Source organism: Bos indicus, chromosome X (genome assembly GCF_029378745.1).
Source record: "Bos indicus isolate NIAB-ARS_2022 breed Sahiwal x Tharparkar chromosome X, NIAB-ARS_B.indTharparkar_mat_pri_1.0, whole genome shotgun sequence".
NCBI classification, from domain to species: domain Eukaryota; kingdom Metazoa; phylum Chordata; class Mammalia; order Artiodactyla; family Bovidae; genus Bos; species Bos indicus.
The window spans coordinates 129,140,690-129,155,040 of record NC_091789.1 but is presented as its reverse complement, the minus strand read 5'-3'; the positions used below and the strand labels follow the sequence as shown (position 1 = coordinate 129,155,040).

Sequence of the window (14,351 nt, the reverse complement as noted above, 5' to 3'; positions counted from 1 at the left end):
CAGTCATCTATGCTGTTTTCTTGAATCTTCTCCCGTGGTTTTGGTGCCATTTACGATGCCCACCCTCTTTTCTAGTTTCTCATCTAGCATTTCCAGTTGCCTATTAACCACCTCTATTCAGGTGTCTAACATGGCCGAAACCAAATTTATCTGGAACATAGTAGATGCCCAGTACTGTTTATTTGGGGGGAAATTGCTCTTTAAACCCAGAGCCCCTAAAATAACTCCTGCTTCTAGCTTGTTTTCTTTCTTTTATGGCACTATCATTTTTCCAGGTTTATTCTTCTGTCTCATATAGCAGTGTCGGTATGTTTTAATTTAGCATTTAACCTATTCTGTTTTAGCTGTGTATTTATATTTTTGTTATCTTTCCTAAACCTGTAGAGACAGGTTCTCATTTATCCTTGTCCCAGAGCATCACCTGGCACATAGTAAAGACAGTTACCTAAAAACAATTATCTCAATTATTGGGTGCAGAGAATTGTATGTAGTTGGATAGTTTTCAACTATTAAAGTATCTGTCTAGTCACCGTGTTCTTTGACCAAGGGGTGTATGTAGTAAGACATACCACATAAGCTGAGTAACCCCCACTGCTTAAACTTGGGGTTAATATAGCCAGTCTCCTCTTATTCCTGTCAAATTATTTTCCAAAGAACTTTTTTTTTTTATAAAATCCAGGAATCTTGTAACTATAATTTACTCAAAGGGAGGTACATTTTGAGGAAGCTACACGATCTTGAAAATACAACCATTAGGATTGAAAAAATATTTAAAATTTTAAAATTATGAAATATCTCCGAATTGCTAAAAAACAAGTGTCGCTCAGATTTAACAGATCTTAAATATCTTACACTTATTTGTTTCATAACTTGCTCTGTGTTTAAAGAAAACATCACAGATTATAAAGAGTGCCTCCCTATCCCGTTCCTGTCTTTTCTTTGCCAGAAATAACCACTGTCTTAATCCGTATGTACCAGAAACAATATCAAGTACTGCTTTGTGTGTTTTAACTTTACATATATGGTATCGTACTGTGTTTATCATTTTACATATGTTTTTTCACTTAGTAAAGTGTTTTTTGAGATTTTTTTTTATGCTTGTATGTGAATCCGGTTTAGCGATTCTCAGAGTGCTCCAGGAATTCCCAGGGATCCTTGAGATTCTTCCAGCCTCATTCTTTTGTGCACTGCACAAGTACTGTACAAAGGCGCCACGAAACATGATGTCATGATAGATGGAACACAGACGCAGTTATGGGAATCCAGCTGTCCTCTATTAAGCCTGTCTTTGAAGAGATTTGCAGAAATGTAAAACAGTGCTACTCTTTTCACAATTTTTTTGTTTTGAAAAATAGTTATTTAAAAATCAGTGTTCATGTTTACATACAGTGGGTTGATTTTCTATGAACTAATAAATCTTTTTAAGATGTCTCGGATTTAATTTTTAACATAAACATGTCTAGATAGAACCCACATAAACAAAAACTCTTTGAGGTCTTCAATTTTTAAGAGTGTAAAGAAAAAAAAAAAGTGTAAAGAGGTCCTGAGTCCAAGAAATTTGAAAACCACTGATCTACCTCATTCATTTTACTTATATTTTAATGTGTAAATATACTGCAGTTTATTTATCTGTTCGTAGGGAGGGGCCCTTAGATTGTTAGCAGTTTTCTGCAATTTCAAACAACGTGGCCCTGAGCATCCTAATAGGGGGTTCTTCTCTCTTGAGATTGTAGAAGTCGAGTGGCTACGTTCAAGAGTCAGTGCATTTGTCAGTTTTATTGGGAATTGTCGACTTGTGCTCCATTTGACATCCCCACCAACTGTATATGAGCCTCTATTTCTCCAGACCACTGCCAAAAGATTAGACTTTGCAGTTTTCTCCAGTCTTTGGGTAAAAATGGTATCTCATTGCTGTTTTCATTTTGCATTTCTTAGATTACTCATGTTGTTGAACTTTTTTTCCCATGTATTTATTGGCTGTATGAATTTTCTGTGACTTACTTGTGCCTAACCTTGGTCCATTTTTTATTGGATTGTTGCCTTTTCCTCATTGGTTTATGGTTATTCTTTTTATATTCTGAATATTAATGATGTGTAGTTTTACACACTGAAAATACCATTTTCTAGCCTGTGGCTAATCTTTTAGTTTTGTTTGTGGAATGTTTTTTGTGTGGGACTTCTTGATGTGAAAGTAGTCAGTTTTCTCAGTTTTTTTTTTTTTTTTTTAAATACATGTCTTATGTTTTCTCATATCAGCAAGAAATTATTCCCTTGCCCCAAGGTCATAAATGATATTGTACTTTTTTCATATTTAGGTCATTGATTCATCTGGAATTTTTTCCCTATTGTGTGATGTAGGGGTCTAATTTTATCTTTTTAATATGAATTTGCTGAGTAGTTTGGCCTTCCTCCTCACTAATTTGTAACACTACTCTTGAAGTTTATCGTGTACTCATATATATATCTGTTTCTACTTTTTTCTGATTTCATTGGTCTGTTTGACTATAATACCTTTACCACTCTGATTTAACAATGATAGCTTTATAATTAAATCTTTTTTAATATAAATTTATTTTAATTGGAGGTTAATTACAATATTGTATTGGTTTCGCCATACATCAACATGAATCTGCCACAGGTATACACATGTTCCCTATCCCGAACCCCTCTCCCTCCTCCCTAATTAAATCTTAATAAGTGTTCTTTTTCAGAGTTTTAAAGCTGTTTTCCTTCCTTTATTTTCGGGTCAGTTTGTTGGTTTGTATGAAAAACTATTGGATTTCTATTGTATTTTCATCAAATTTACAGAATAATACATAGATAAATACAGATATATGCTAAATAGTGGAGCTGGGATTTGAGTCTTGGTTGTATTCTACTGCTTTTCATAAAGCTCTTGCACAGCTTTTATTAGATTTTTTGCTAGAAAAAATTTGTATAATTTTTGTTATTGTGAATATTTTTTAGATATTGTTTCTATTTATTGCTGATATATAGGGAGTACTATGGACTTAATGTATTGATAGTGTAACCTTGTTGAACTTGCATATTACTATATTTCATAGATTCTGAAGTACATTCCCCCCCCTCCATTACATCTTACATCTCTCCCCCTCAGAGAGTCACATAGATCTTCAGTTGATAGTGTTCTTTAATCATGGTTGTCCATGTCTTGATGTTATCGTCTTTATATGCATCACTTAAATGAGTATGTGGATTGTTGTTTTGTAATTTCTTGCTCAGCAATACAACTGAAGGCAGAAGGAATTGTGAAGTGAGTGTCTTTACCTGAAAGAAAATCCCATAGATAATAATGGAATATTTTGCGAAATGCTGTATCACCAATACTCTTGTTGGTAGAGGAAAGTATTGTTAGAAAAAATTGAAGAGCTTTAAGTAGAAGAGCATTCCAGAGTAGGACCCTGAATGTGAAGTTTTAGGAGTACTCCTCTATCAATTTCTTTTGCTTCTATTTTTTTCTTCTGTATATGCACAGGCTATGATGGAAATACATCTAAATCAGTCTAAAAGAATTGTCTTGATAAGTCTAAAATGAAATTTCTAGATGTTAAAGTGTAGTATCAGTTTAATTGACAGTGTATTTTCCTTAGTTGTAGGTAGAACAAGGATGCATCTTAAAACAGGTGGTATTTTTGGATTCAGTGAAATGTGGGAGTTTATAATTCGTTTGTATTTTCTAAATACATAAGTGTACGTGAATAAAGATGTTTCATTTCTTCTTTTGATTCCTTTTTGCCTCTTTGTTTTTTGTTTTCTTTTTCTTCTACTTCATTGACTAATGCCTCTAGCACAGACTTGTATGAAAACATTGATAACAGGCATTGTTGTCTAGGTACTTTAATGTTTAATGGAGTGCTTCTAATATTTTATCATTAAAAATGATATTTTGGTGGGGTTTTTTTTTTTTTTTTTTTTGGAGGGGGGATATATTGAGTATTTCTTCCTGAAACAAGTTGTGTTTAATAGAGATGATCTGTTTCTAGAAAGTTAGAATTCATCTGTGAAATTGTCTTTGCCTGGTGTCTTTTTTTTTCTGAATTGTTTTTTGATTAATAGTTTTTTTCATGATAAGTCTTTTGGTTTTTCTTGAGTTTTCTTTATACAAAATAAAGTATTCTAGAAAGATATAACATTTCAAATATATTGGTATAAAATATATAGTCTTCTCTAATGACTTTAAAATGTCTAACTTCATTAATTTGTTCCTTTTTTGTACTGCCAATAACTTGCCTATATTAAATACTGCCAATAACTTGACTATATTAAGGCTTTTAAAATAGTTCTTTTTATTGACCCTTTTTGTTTCTGCTCATATGGTTAATATTTCTATCTTATTTGCATCTATTCTGACATTTTAAAAGTTTAATTTGAAGTTTAGCTCATTAGTTTTTAATCTCTACTGTTAAATGCCTTTAAAACTATAAAATTTATTCTGAACTGTAACTGGATACTGTGAATTTGATATGAATTGATTTTTTGTTATTTCTAAATGTATTGTGATTTTTATAATTTTCCTATTGCCCATTGAATTACTGAGACTTTCAAATTTATGGGAATTTTTTTGGGGGGTGTTATTATCTCTGTGACATTTATTTCTGTTTTTACTACTTTATAGTTGGGGGACATTGATTAATACACAAAAATTAATTGTATTTCTCTATACTAACAACAAACAATTTGAAAATCAGATTTAAAAGCCAGTACAGTTGATTGATTGTTTGATATTTTTGTTTTAAAAGCCAGTAGTACAATTTATAATAATATCACAAAGCATTCAATACCTTCAAATAAACCCAGCACAACTTACTAAGACCTTTAGTTAAAAAGCATTACTGAGAGGAAATGAAAGACGAGCTAATAAATGTAGAGAGACACAATGTTCATGGATCATAAGTGTCCATATTATAAATATGTCAATTTTGACATACAGATTCAATGAAGTCCCAATCAAAACCCTAACAGGTTTTGTTTTTTTTTTTTTTATAGACCATATCAGATTTATATGGAAATGAAAAGGGCCTGGAATAGCAAAGCCAGTCTTGAAAAAAAAAAGTTGGAAAACTTACACTACCATATATCAAAGCTTATTATAAAGTTATAATGATTAATATAGTGGGTGCAAGGCCGAATTGGTCAGTGGAACAGAATAGTCTGAAAGTAGACCTACATATATAAGGTCAGTTGATTTACAACAAAAGTGTGTTGGAATTTTAACTGAATGTAGTAATCAAAGAGAATTAATATTACTGATCCAATATATTGAAGAGCAAGATTGATTTTTCTTTGTATTTGTATTTTTTTAAAAAATCCTTTAGTAGAGTTTTCAGTTATTCTTATCAGTGCTATTTTACATTTTTAACTATGGCATAAACAAGCTTTTGTCTTAAAAAAGAAAAACCTTTGCCTTCAAGTATATTAATTTTGTATCAGCACACTTCATGAATTCATTCTGAAATTAAGATTTTAGTTGATTCTCTTGAATTTCCTCGGTAAGTCATATGTAAATAAATATAATTTCTTTCAAATAATAATTATATCTTGCATTTCATTATCTTACTGCTATGGCTATCAGTTCCCATACAATCTTAAGTAATATAGTGGGCATCCTTGTCTTAAGTTTGACTTGAGAAGAAATACTTCTAGTGTTTCATCTAAGTTTTAATATATTTCTTTTTGTTATAAAGTGATACTGATATCAGTCTCCTATCTAAAAATACCTTTTGTAACATGAACTAGTTTTTGATTTGCGTGTACTTGTGTGTTTTTTTAAACAACTTTATTGAGAGAAAGCTGTTACAAAATACACCCTTCAAAACTGTACACTTCAGTGAATTTTTTGTAGATTGAGTTGTCCTCCTATCACCTGTAATTTTAGAACATTTTTATCACCTCAGAAAGCCTGTACCCAGTTAGCAATCAGTTTCCACCCCCTGCCCCTGCCAGTCTACTTTCTGTCTGTATGGATTTGCCTTTTCTTCCCATTTCATGTTAGTGGAATCCTGTTGTTGTCTTCCTGTTCTTCCTTTTTCTCTTCACCACCTCCTTCTTCATAGTAAGAACACTTAACATATGATCTACCCTTTTAGGAAATTTTAAGTGTACACTACAGTATTGTTAGCTATAGACACTATGCCATATAGAGGATTTGCAGAACTCTCTATCCTTTACCATTATCTCTCCAACATCTCCTCCATTTAACCCCGGGGAACCACCATTCTACTCTGTGCTTCTCTGAGTCTGACTGATGGGATTTTGAGACTGAATACTATCCCACTGTATTTATATATTACATTTTCTTTATCCATTCATCTGTTAGTGGACGTTTAGGTATTAATATTTTGGCAACTCTTAATCTGAACATGAATAGGGGCTTTGGAAAAATAAGATTTTAGGAAGACTTGTCATTTTTAGGTCTAATTTTTTTTTCCCGTTTAAAAGCTTTTTTTAAAGAAAAAATTTTTAATTGAAGTATAGTTAATAGGCAGTGTTGTGTTAGTTTTAGGACAAAATTTTAATAGATTTTGAAAGTTTGAACTCTTAGACTTTAACCAAAAAACCTTGAAATGACTGATTGGCACAAATGGTTTTATGGGAAAAATTATAATCTGTAACAACTTGGCATTAAATTTTTGAGCAAAATGTACAGAATTCTGAGTAGGACAGGACAAGGAAGGACAGGCTCTGACATTTACAACAGGAAGCATTTTTTTTTCCTCTTAACACAGAGGGTGGCAAGGTTGTTTAGAATATTCTGTTAGTGGAATTTGAATTAAACCTTTTAGCTTAATATTACTTATATATATTTTTACTTATTTTTTGAGTGTTTGATCTGTCAGGTGTTGATAAAAGTTGTAAGTTTTTACTACTATTGATTTTTTTGGTTCCGTTTCTATCTCATAGTTTTCTTTCTTTTTCCTTTTACATATTTCCATGCTGTTTTATTTGACACATACAAATTAATAATGACTTGAAGGTAGACTAGAGAACACATTTATTTTTACTTTCTTTTGAAATCACATTGAGGAAGAAGTATACAAATTCAAAGAAAAAAGAAAACCTGAGGGATATGCCACTTGTAGTCCAGAATATGATGAATTTCTGGTTGCATAAAGCAATTGGGAATCAATGACAAGGCCCTAGAGAGCTTAGCTTAATGAAATGTATCCCTATTTGAAAAACTGGAAGGACCGTCCCCAAATTGTCATTTTGTGTTATCCCCAGTGTCAGAAGTGGGGACATCCTAGGAAAAAGAGCAAGCCATGGGCACAACCAGATAATTAAAGTTATGGAAAGCCAAGCCATTTACTTATCCGTATAGATGTCTCTAGTAGTTGTCCTTCTGAGCTAATGCCAGAAATTTGGCTTTTTGAATTGCAAATTCATCCATAGGAAATTCCAATGTGAGTATTGTGGGGAGAAAGCTAAAAGGGCAGTGCTTTAGGTAGCTTATAGCTATCCTGAGGATATTGGACCTCCAGTACCTGCGCTATGGGATACTCATCCACCATAAAGGAAAGTCTGGCTAATTACATGGTTCCTTTCTCTCCCTTGGCCTTATTCTGGACAGGACTCCTTTGGTCAGAACTTGGGTTCATTGCTAGGCAACCAGGGATTCTCACTTGGGCTGAGAAAATACAGAATATAGCCCAGCTATCAGAATGTAGTCTAGACCCTCATCCACAAATATACGTGGAGAACCTGTAAGAACAATGCTTTTGAGGAATACCATTTGTCTGAAAGAGAGGCACCAAATTCAACGTATTGAATAATGAAACAGCAGAGGGAACAGTTTAATATAGAGTACAGAATAAATTCTCAGAGATATTTGAGAAGATGCAGTATCCACTGAAAAAAGGTTACTGTGAAAAAGAAAACTTAAGTTTATTTTGAAATTAAAACTTTTTAAAAAAGCTTTTTGGCCATGTTACTTGGCGTGCTGAATATTAGTTCCCTGACCAGGGATCGAACTCATGCCCCCTGCATTGAAAGCACAGAGTCCTAGCCTCTGGACCGCCAGAGAAGTCCCAAAACATATTTTAAGTAAAAATCAGTGGATGGGGTGAAGATCAAATAGCTAGTTTAGAAGAAAGGGTTTAAGGATTCTGAGAATGTAATAGAAAAGGATAGAAAATACAGGAGAAAAGGTTAAAGCAATGTGGAGGCTAGATTTAGGAGTTCTAGCATTCTGTAATAGAAATTCTAATAAGAATGAACAGAGAAAATGGAAGAAGTGTAGAAACAGAAGAAAATTTCTTCAATTCAAAAAGGGCTCAAACTTTTGATTGGAAGATTGCCACTGGGTTCTGGAGGAAGCCCACCAGAGCTTGTTAGAGTGGTAGCGATGAAAATAAAGGGAACATGATGAATTTAAGACTGGCTGGCTGTGAGACAAATTTAAGGGCTGAATTGGTGAGAGAAGTGAAATAGCATTCCAGATTTGAAAGTTAGATATCTGAAGAAATGATAGCTACATATCCCACATTGAAAAATATGGGAAAGAATTGGTAAAGAAATGTAGCTTAAGAGAGAACATATTAGGCTTTAAATGTAAATTTTAAGCAGTTTCATTTTCTTTTTAAGAAAAATTCTGTTACAGACGGGTCTGCCTTTGTTTGTGTTTCCTGTGACTTGAGCGGTTGCATCTAATATGTATAATACAGTTTGAGTCTCTGAGCATGTCTTAGGGAGAGGAACTAGAGTTATATCATGAAATTAAAAGGCACTGAGTTTTTGGAAGACCAGAAGCAGACAAGTGATTCTTGTATGCTTATGACAAAAAGCAGAGGGAATACATAAGTACCCTGTTAATCTGCCTGAGAGGAAGACTGTGAAAGTGTCTAGGTATCACAAGATATAAAACAAATAAATTATATTCTTTATCCCTAATTTAAGACATAAAATGCCACCGCTATACTTATTAACTTGGCATGGTATTTTTATTGCTTTATTTTAAAGGATGGAAGAAAGTTATTTGAATTTCCTGAGTTTAGCTCAATCCATTATTTCTCTTAAAATGGTATGTTTTTCTGCTGTGAATTCTTGCATAGCATTTTTAAGATCATGCATCCAGGAAGGGAATATTTTACTGAGCTTAAGGTGACAGTGGGGTCCTGGAATTATTTTGAGGGCATTTGATAGACTAAAACTATGTGTTCACCCAAATCGTTGGGTTCTTGGTTCTCTGAACCATTCTGCTGATTTGTCTTCAGATTCAGCTGGTCCCTGGACATGGTTCTTGCAGCAAAAGTAGGGGCACTTTCAGTTACATTATCAGTGTGCGCCCCCTACCACCCCGACTTTGTCACAATCCATAGAGGTGTCCTAGTCCCATTCTAAGAACATTGGTTTCAGTCTGATGATCAGAGAAGTTTCTAACCCAGAGGGGTTACAAAGTACAGTAACCTCTGCCTGGAAGTTCAAAACATGTTTTTTTCCTGATTTGAGTTTTTATAATGACAAAATAGAAGGAAAAATAACCAGTCAAAACTGTTGAACAGTTACTGCTTACCTGAGTCAAAATAAGGTGAGTGGACAGACACCCTCCATTTGGACCAGAGTGTCTGAGGAAATGGATATGATGTGAAATATAGAGAATAATAGCAAATAAGTTTAATATGGTAACTTGGGTTAATATTTTAGAGCACCCTGAGTTTTGGGGAACTGCTGGAGCTTTCTGAGCAGGGAGTGCCTTGAACAAAACAGTACTTCTGAAAATTAGTCTGCCCACAGATCGCAGGAATGCCCTGGCAGTTGGCACCAGCCCTTACTTGGAGGTTCCTGGTCATTTGTTGTGGGAGTGGCAGAAAGTGAAAGGCCAGTTGAGAGGCTATTTTTGTCCCTTGGGGATCAGGAAATGTGAAACCGAGAGTGAATGGTGACACTAGAAATAAAAAGGGACAGATTCCAGGGAACCTGTGGAGAAGGAAGGGACACAGTATGACAACCTGGTGGAATATAAGCAGGGAAGAAGGAAAAGGCCTTAGTGGTCATATCGGGAGAAAGCAGGATTTTCTCCTGATGAAAATCTTCAGCAGACAGCCTGGTGGAAGTGTTAGGAACTACCCTGAGTATTGGATTTGGGGAATTACCTTTGTGTAAATCGTAATTGAAACTCTGGAATAAAGAGAAAGAAGAGAATAGGGCTAAGTGTCCTATCCTGGGCATGACTGAAGTAAGGGGAGAGGGCCAGCAGAGTAGACAGAAGCTGGGAAGATAGGGAGAGACAAGAGTGTCACTTAAACTGAGGAAGGAGAGAATGAGGGGATTAGCTGTCAAACACTTTAATAGAAAAGCTGAGAAAAGGGGTTACTGTGCAGATGGAAAATTCTTAGAGCTGATGGGTTTGGGTTTATGTAGGGAAATTGGGGAGAGGAACCTTAATACCTTAAGGAACCCTATTTATTACCTTCTAAATTGGCTTAGTTTCATGTTTTAAGACTATGTCATTATGCTTAGAAAATTAGCTTACATTTATAATTTTGTAGTTACATTTTTAAAACGGGAGAATGGACTATGGCCAGAGGTGATTTTGTTGGGGAGAGAGCAGTGACAATTTATTCAGAGCATTTATGTTTTACTTTTTTTTTCTTTTTTACATTTTTTTATAGTTGAAATATTTTTGTTTTTGGTCCGTTTAATTTGAACAACTTCAAATAAATAGCATGAAACATTCACTTTCCTGAAAATGGATAGAATACATCTCAGAATTGACAAACTGAAAATCTGTTTATTAATGTTACTTGAGTTTCTCATGGATATTTCATTAAGGATTATATATGTGTATATAAATGCAAGTTTAGCATCTGAAAATAATCATAATTTACAGCAAACAAGTACAGTCAGAAAAAGGGAAAAAGGATAAAATGCTGTAGAAATTCAGAGGAGGGGGGATATTATTTTCATCTTTTTCTTTTTTGGGTGTGGGGAAGGGGGTTTGGGGGAAGGTGTTCCTGGTAGAAGAAATTCTGAGCCAAGTATAGAATTTGGATCTTATGTGCATATTGAGCATTTTTGTTTGGTTGAAGTGTGTGAATGTGGTGTTCGGGGATGTTGCTTGAAGGAGAGAGACTTAGGAAGGTAATGAGAAAAAGATAATTTGCAACTGGCACTTAGAATATGGCAGAAGTTTCATCTTTATTTGAAGGAAACAGGGAGCCATTAAACATTTTTTGAACAGAGGCCTGATATCACCTAGCTGATGCTTTAAAAAAAATGACTCTTGTTTCTGTTGTTTGAAATTTTAGCAAGCTCCTGTGGCACTTTTATCATCAGCAAAAGATGATAAAAGTAAAAGAAAGATGTGTTTAATACTACCATTTAGGTTGGATTAGAAAGTGAGAAAGTAGAGATAAGGAAACCAGTGAGGGAGGAAGTTTATGTAATACTTGTAACATGAGTAAGCCCTAATCCCTGATGTCTGCTCTTTTGAAGCAGTGATTAGTATTAAGTAGTATATTATTTGATTGGTTAATTTTTTTATTGTAAATTTTTGGCTTAAGTAGAAAAGGGAGCATTAAGGTCATTGGGGTGGCTTGCAAAACTCAAGGCAGACTGTAGCTGGACCTCAGAAAGATCTAGAACCAGGAGCTAAAAAGCTATAATTGGTAAGCTTCCCTTCCCTGCTCCCTTTTCTCTATTTCTCAAGGTATTCACTGGATTCTTTTTGTTTTTTATTTGTAAACTTTTATCTCACTAGTCTAAGCTGAAGTTGGTAAATAGTCTTCCTCACCTCCTATGTTCCAGCCATGAGGAGAGGAGAGAGAGAATGATAGACTGAGTGACTTTTGCTCATGGTTCAATTCTAGGGATAGGACTTTGATTTTATTGTGCTCAAAGATGAACTTATTTGTACTGTTTTATAGTTAGTGCCAATCAGCTATGGCCAGGAGAGTATAAATTCACTGTGGGAATTTACTTCTCTAGACTGGAGGGTTAGTTAGGTCATTTTAAGTTAGGCAGAGATCCTAAAGGGTGTTTGCTACACACACTTTGAATTTTTAACTGTTGTTTAATGTATTGGTTGGAAGATAGCAGACTGCGTTAAATTTAGAGAAGCAGTAAGAAAATTGTGCAGGAATTTCCTCCCAGTAAGCTACAGATTGAGTCTTAATAAAGCCAGTTGACCTTGTGTGAGTGAGGAATATTACAGACTGAGAGGAGACAAGAGTGCTGGGATGCTGGGAATGTTCTCTATCTTGATCTGGGTAGAATAGTGATTACCCAGATTTATGCATGTGTCAGAACATCAGGATGTTTGCTGTATGTATGATGTATGTAAGTAGTATCTCAGAAAGTCTAGGCAAAGTTGATTTTTTGATTTATCTACCTTTGCTTGTCATATAGATGCCTATATATCATTATGGTTTTGGCAATTTAATTTTAACTTTTTTATTTCACCTAGATACATTTTTGATAGATATTCATTTGTCACATAATTTTGAGTGTTTCAGAAGTGTAAATATTATATGATATTTTTAATACATGATATAAAACACCTAATGCTTGGTTTACTTTCTCCCCTAATTTAGGAGCTGTGACTGATGAAAATTAAAGGCCATGGATGAAGATGGACTTGAATTACAACCACAAGAACCAAACTCATTTTTTGATACAACAGGTATAACTATTTGGATTGTTCCGCTTCCCAACTACCAGATTTGGAGTTGGTTGTCAGATGGACAAATTGCTAGATGCTGTCATTGATATTCACATTTAGGTATCTTATTATCCTGTCAAACCTACAGATGTTGAAGTGAGTACATTATTATTTCCCTGCCTAAAAATATGGCTCCCTCTTAACCATCACTCATATTCTTGTCAGTAACAGCATGGAGAAGGCAATGGCACCCCACTCCAGTACTCTTGCCTGGAAAATCCCATGGACGGAGGGCCTGGTAGGCTGTAGTCCTTGGGGTCGCTAAGAGTCGGACACGACTGAGCGACTTCACTTTCACTTTTCACTTTCACACATTGGAGAAGGCAATGGCAACCCGCTCCAGTGTTCTTGCCTGGAGAATCCCAGGGACGGGGGAGCCTGGTGGGCTGCCGTCTATGGGGTCGCACAGAGTCAGACACGACTGAAGCGACTTAGCAGCAGCAGCAGGAGCAGCAACAGCAATAGGATCAAAACCTTAGTGTATAGTTCAATTATAGCATTAAGTTCTATTAAAGTTCTTCCTTTGAAGATATTCCTTGTTTACATCTCTTCATTCTACTTTCTTCCACATAGACGAACTCTATCATCTCATTCTTAGTCTTCAGTAACTTTTAAATTCTTTTCCTTCCCATTAGTCTTTTTTGCCTAGCCCAGCAGAGTACTCATCATAAAATAACATGTGGATCTTGTCATTTCTCTGTTTCCCATTATCCAGCAGGTAAAGTATAAACCTAAGGCAGTCTGTTTTCTGACACCATCCTACTTTTAAAATCCTCTCTCTCACAAGGTAACAAAAGGAGCCATTTGCTTCAGGAAGATGGAGTCTTACCTCACTCCCCAAACTGTTCAAGAAAAATTAAATTTATGAATTTCTAAAAATAGAAGAAAAAAAGTATTCACAATTTTTAATTACTCATGGTTCCCATTATATAACATAGTGAAGTTATTATGCTAGGTTTTGTAATGTAAAATGGTTTTATATAACATTAACTAGGAATCCTTATAAATAAAATGTTAATGAGTTTTCCATTGGACTTGAAATGACTATTACAGTATATTAAGGAAATAGTAATTAACTATCAGGAAATTAAATATTAATGATATTTAATTTTAACTTTTCTTTAATCTCTAAATCTAATGGGGGTTTGTGTATTTTTCTTAACAATATGGGATAGTCTTTTGATTCACCTTTGGTAATTTCAGCTTGATAATGATAAATGCAAAGTTATGATTCTTTCTTCTTTAGAACATGAAGTATAATTAATGTGCTTGAAGGAGAGACTAAGCTCTTTGAGAAAAACGCACGCTATTTACTAGCTTAATCTTGCTGCATGCAAGCCTAGATCATGGGCTGAGGGGTAAATTGAAGGGCTGTTGCATTTTAGCCCTGATTGTTAACACTTATGGTGTTTGTTTATCTTTGAGCAAGTCACTTAATCTGCCAGGGCGTCCATTTCCATATGTCCTAATAATAATGAAACCTTTCATTACAGTTTTTCAGAACACTTCCCATATATTCCCATTTGATCATCACAACAGTCCTGTGAGGTATGCATGGCAGATACTACTGTCCTCATTTTACTGATGAGGAAACCTAAACTCAGAGGTTAAATGACTTGCCCAAGGTCACAAAACTAATAAGTGTCCAAATCCTGCCCTGTGGTTTAGATTTTTT

General features: G+C 34.6%; 1 protein-coding gene across 7 annotated transcripts in view; it reads left to right on the top strand.

The window, feature by feature from the left end:
• Positions 1-14,351, top strand: part of ZFX (zinc finger protein X-linked) — a 48,822-nt gene that overhangs the window by 12,523 nt on the left and 21,948 nt on the right. For 6 of the 7 annotated variants that reach the window (XM_070783911.1, XM_019955837.2, XM_070783915.1 and 3 more), the window contains exon 2: positions 12,549-12,637. In XM_070783911.1, the coding sequence (XP_070640012.1) occupies positions 12,577-12,637 (61 nt within the window). In that variant the 5' untranslated portion in view covers positions 12,549-12,576. Of the gene's footprint in view, positions 1-12,548; positions 12,638-14,169; positions 14,225-14,351 lie in introns of those variants that run through there. The other variant, XM_070783914.1, reaches the window with a different exon arrangement.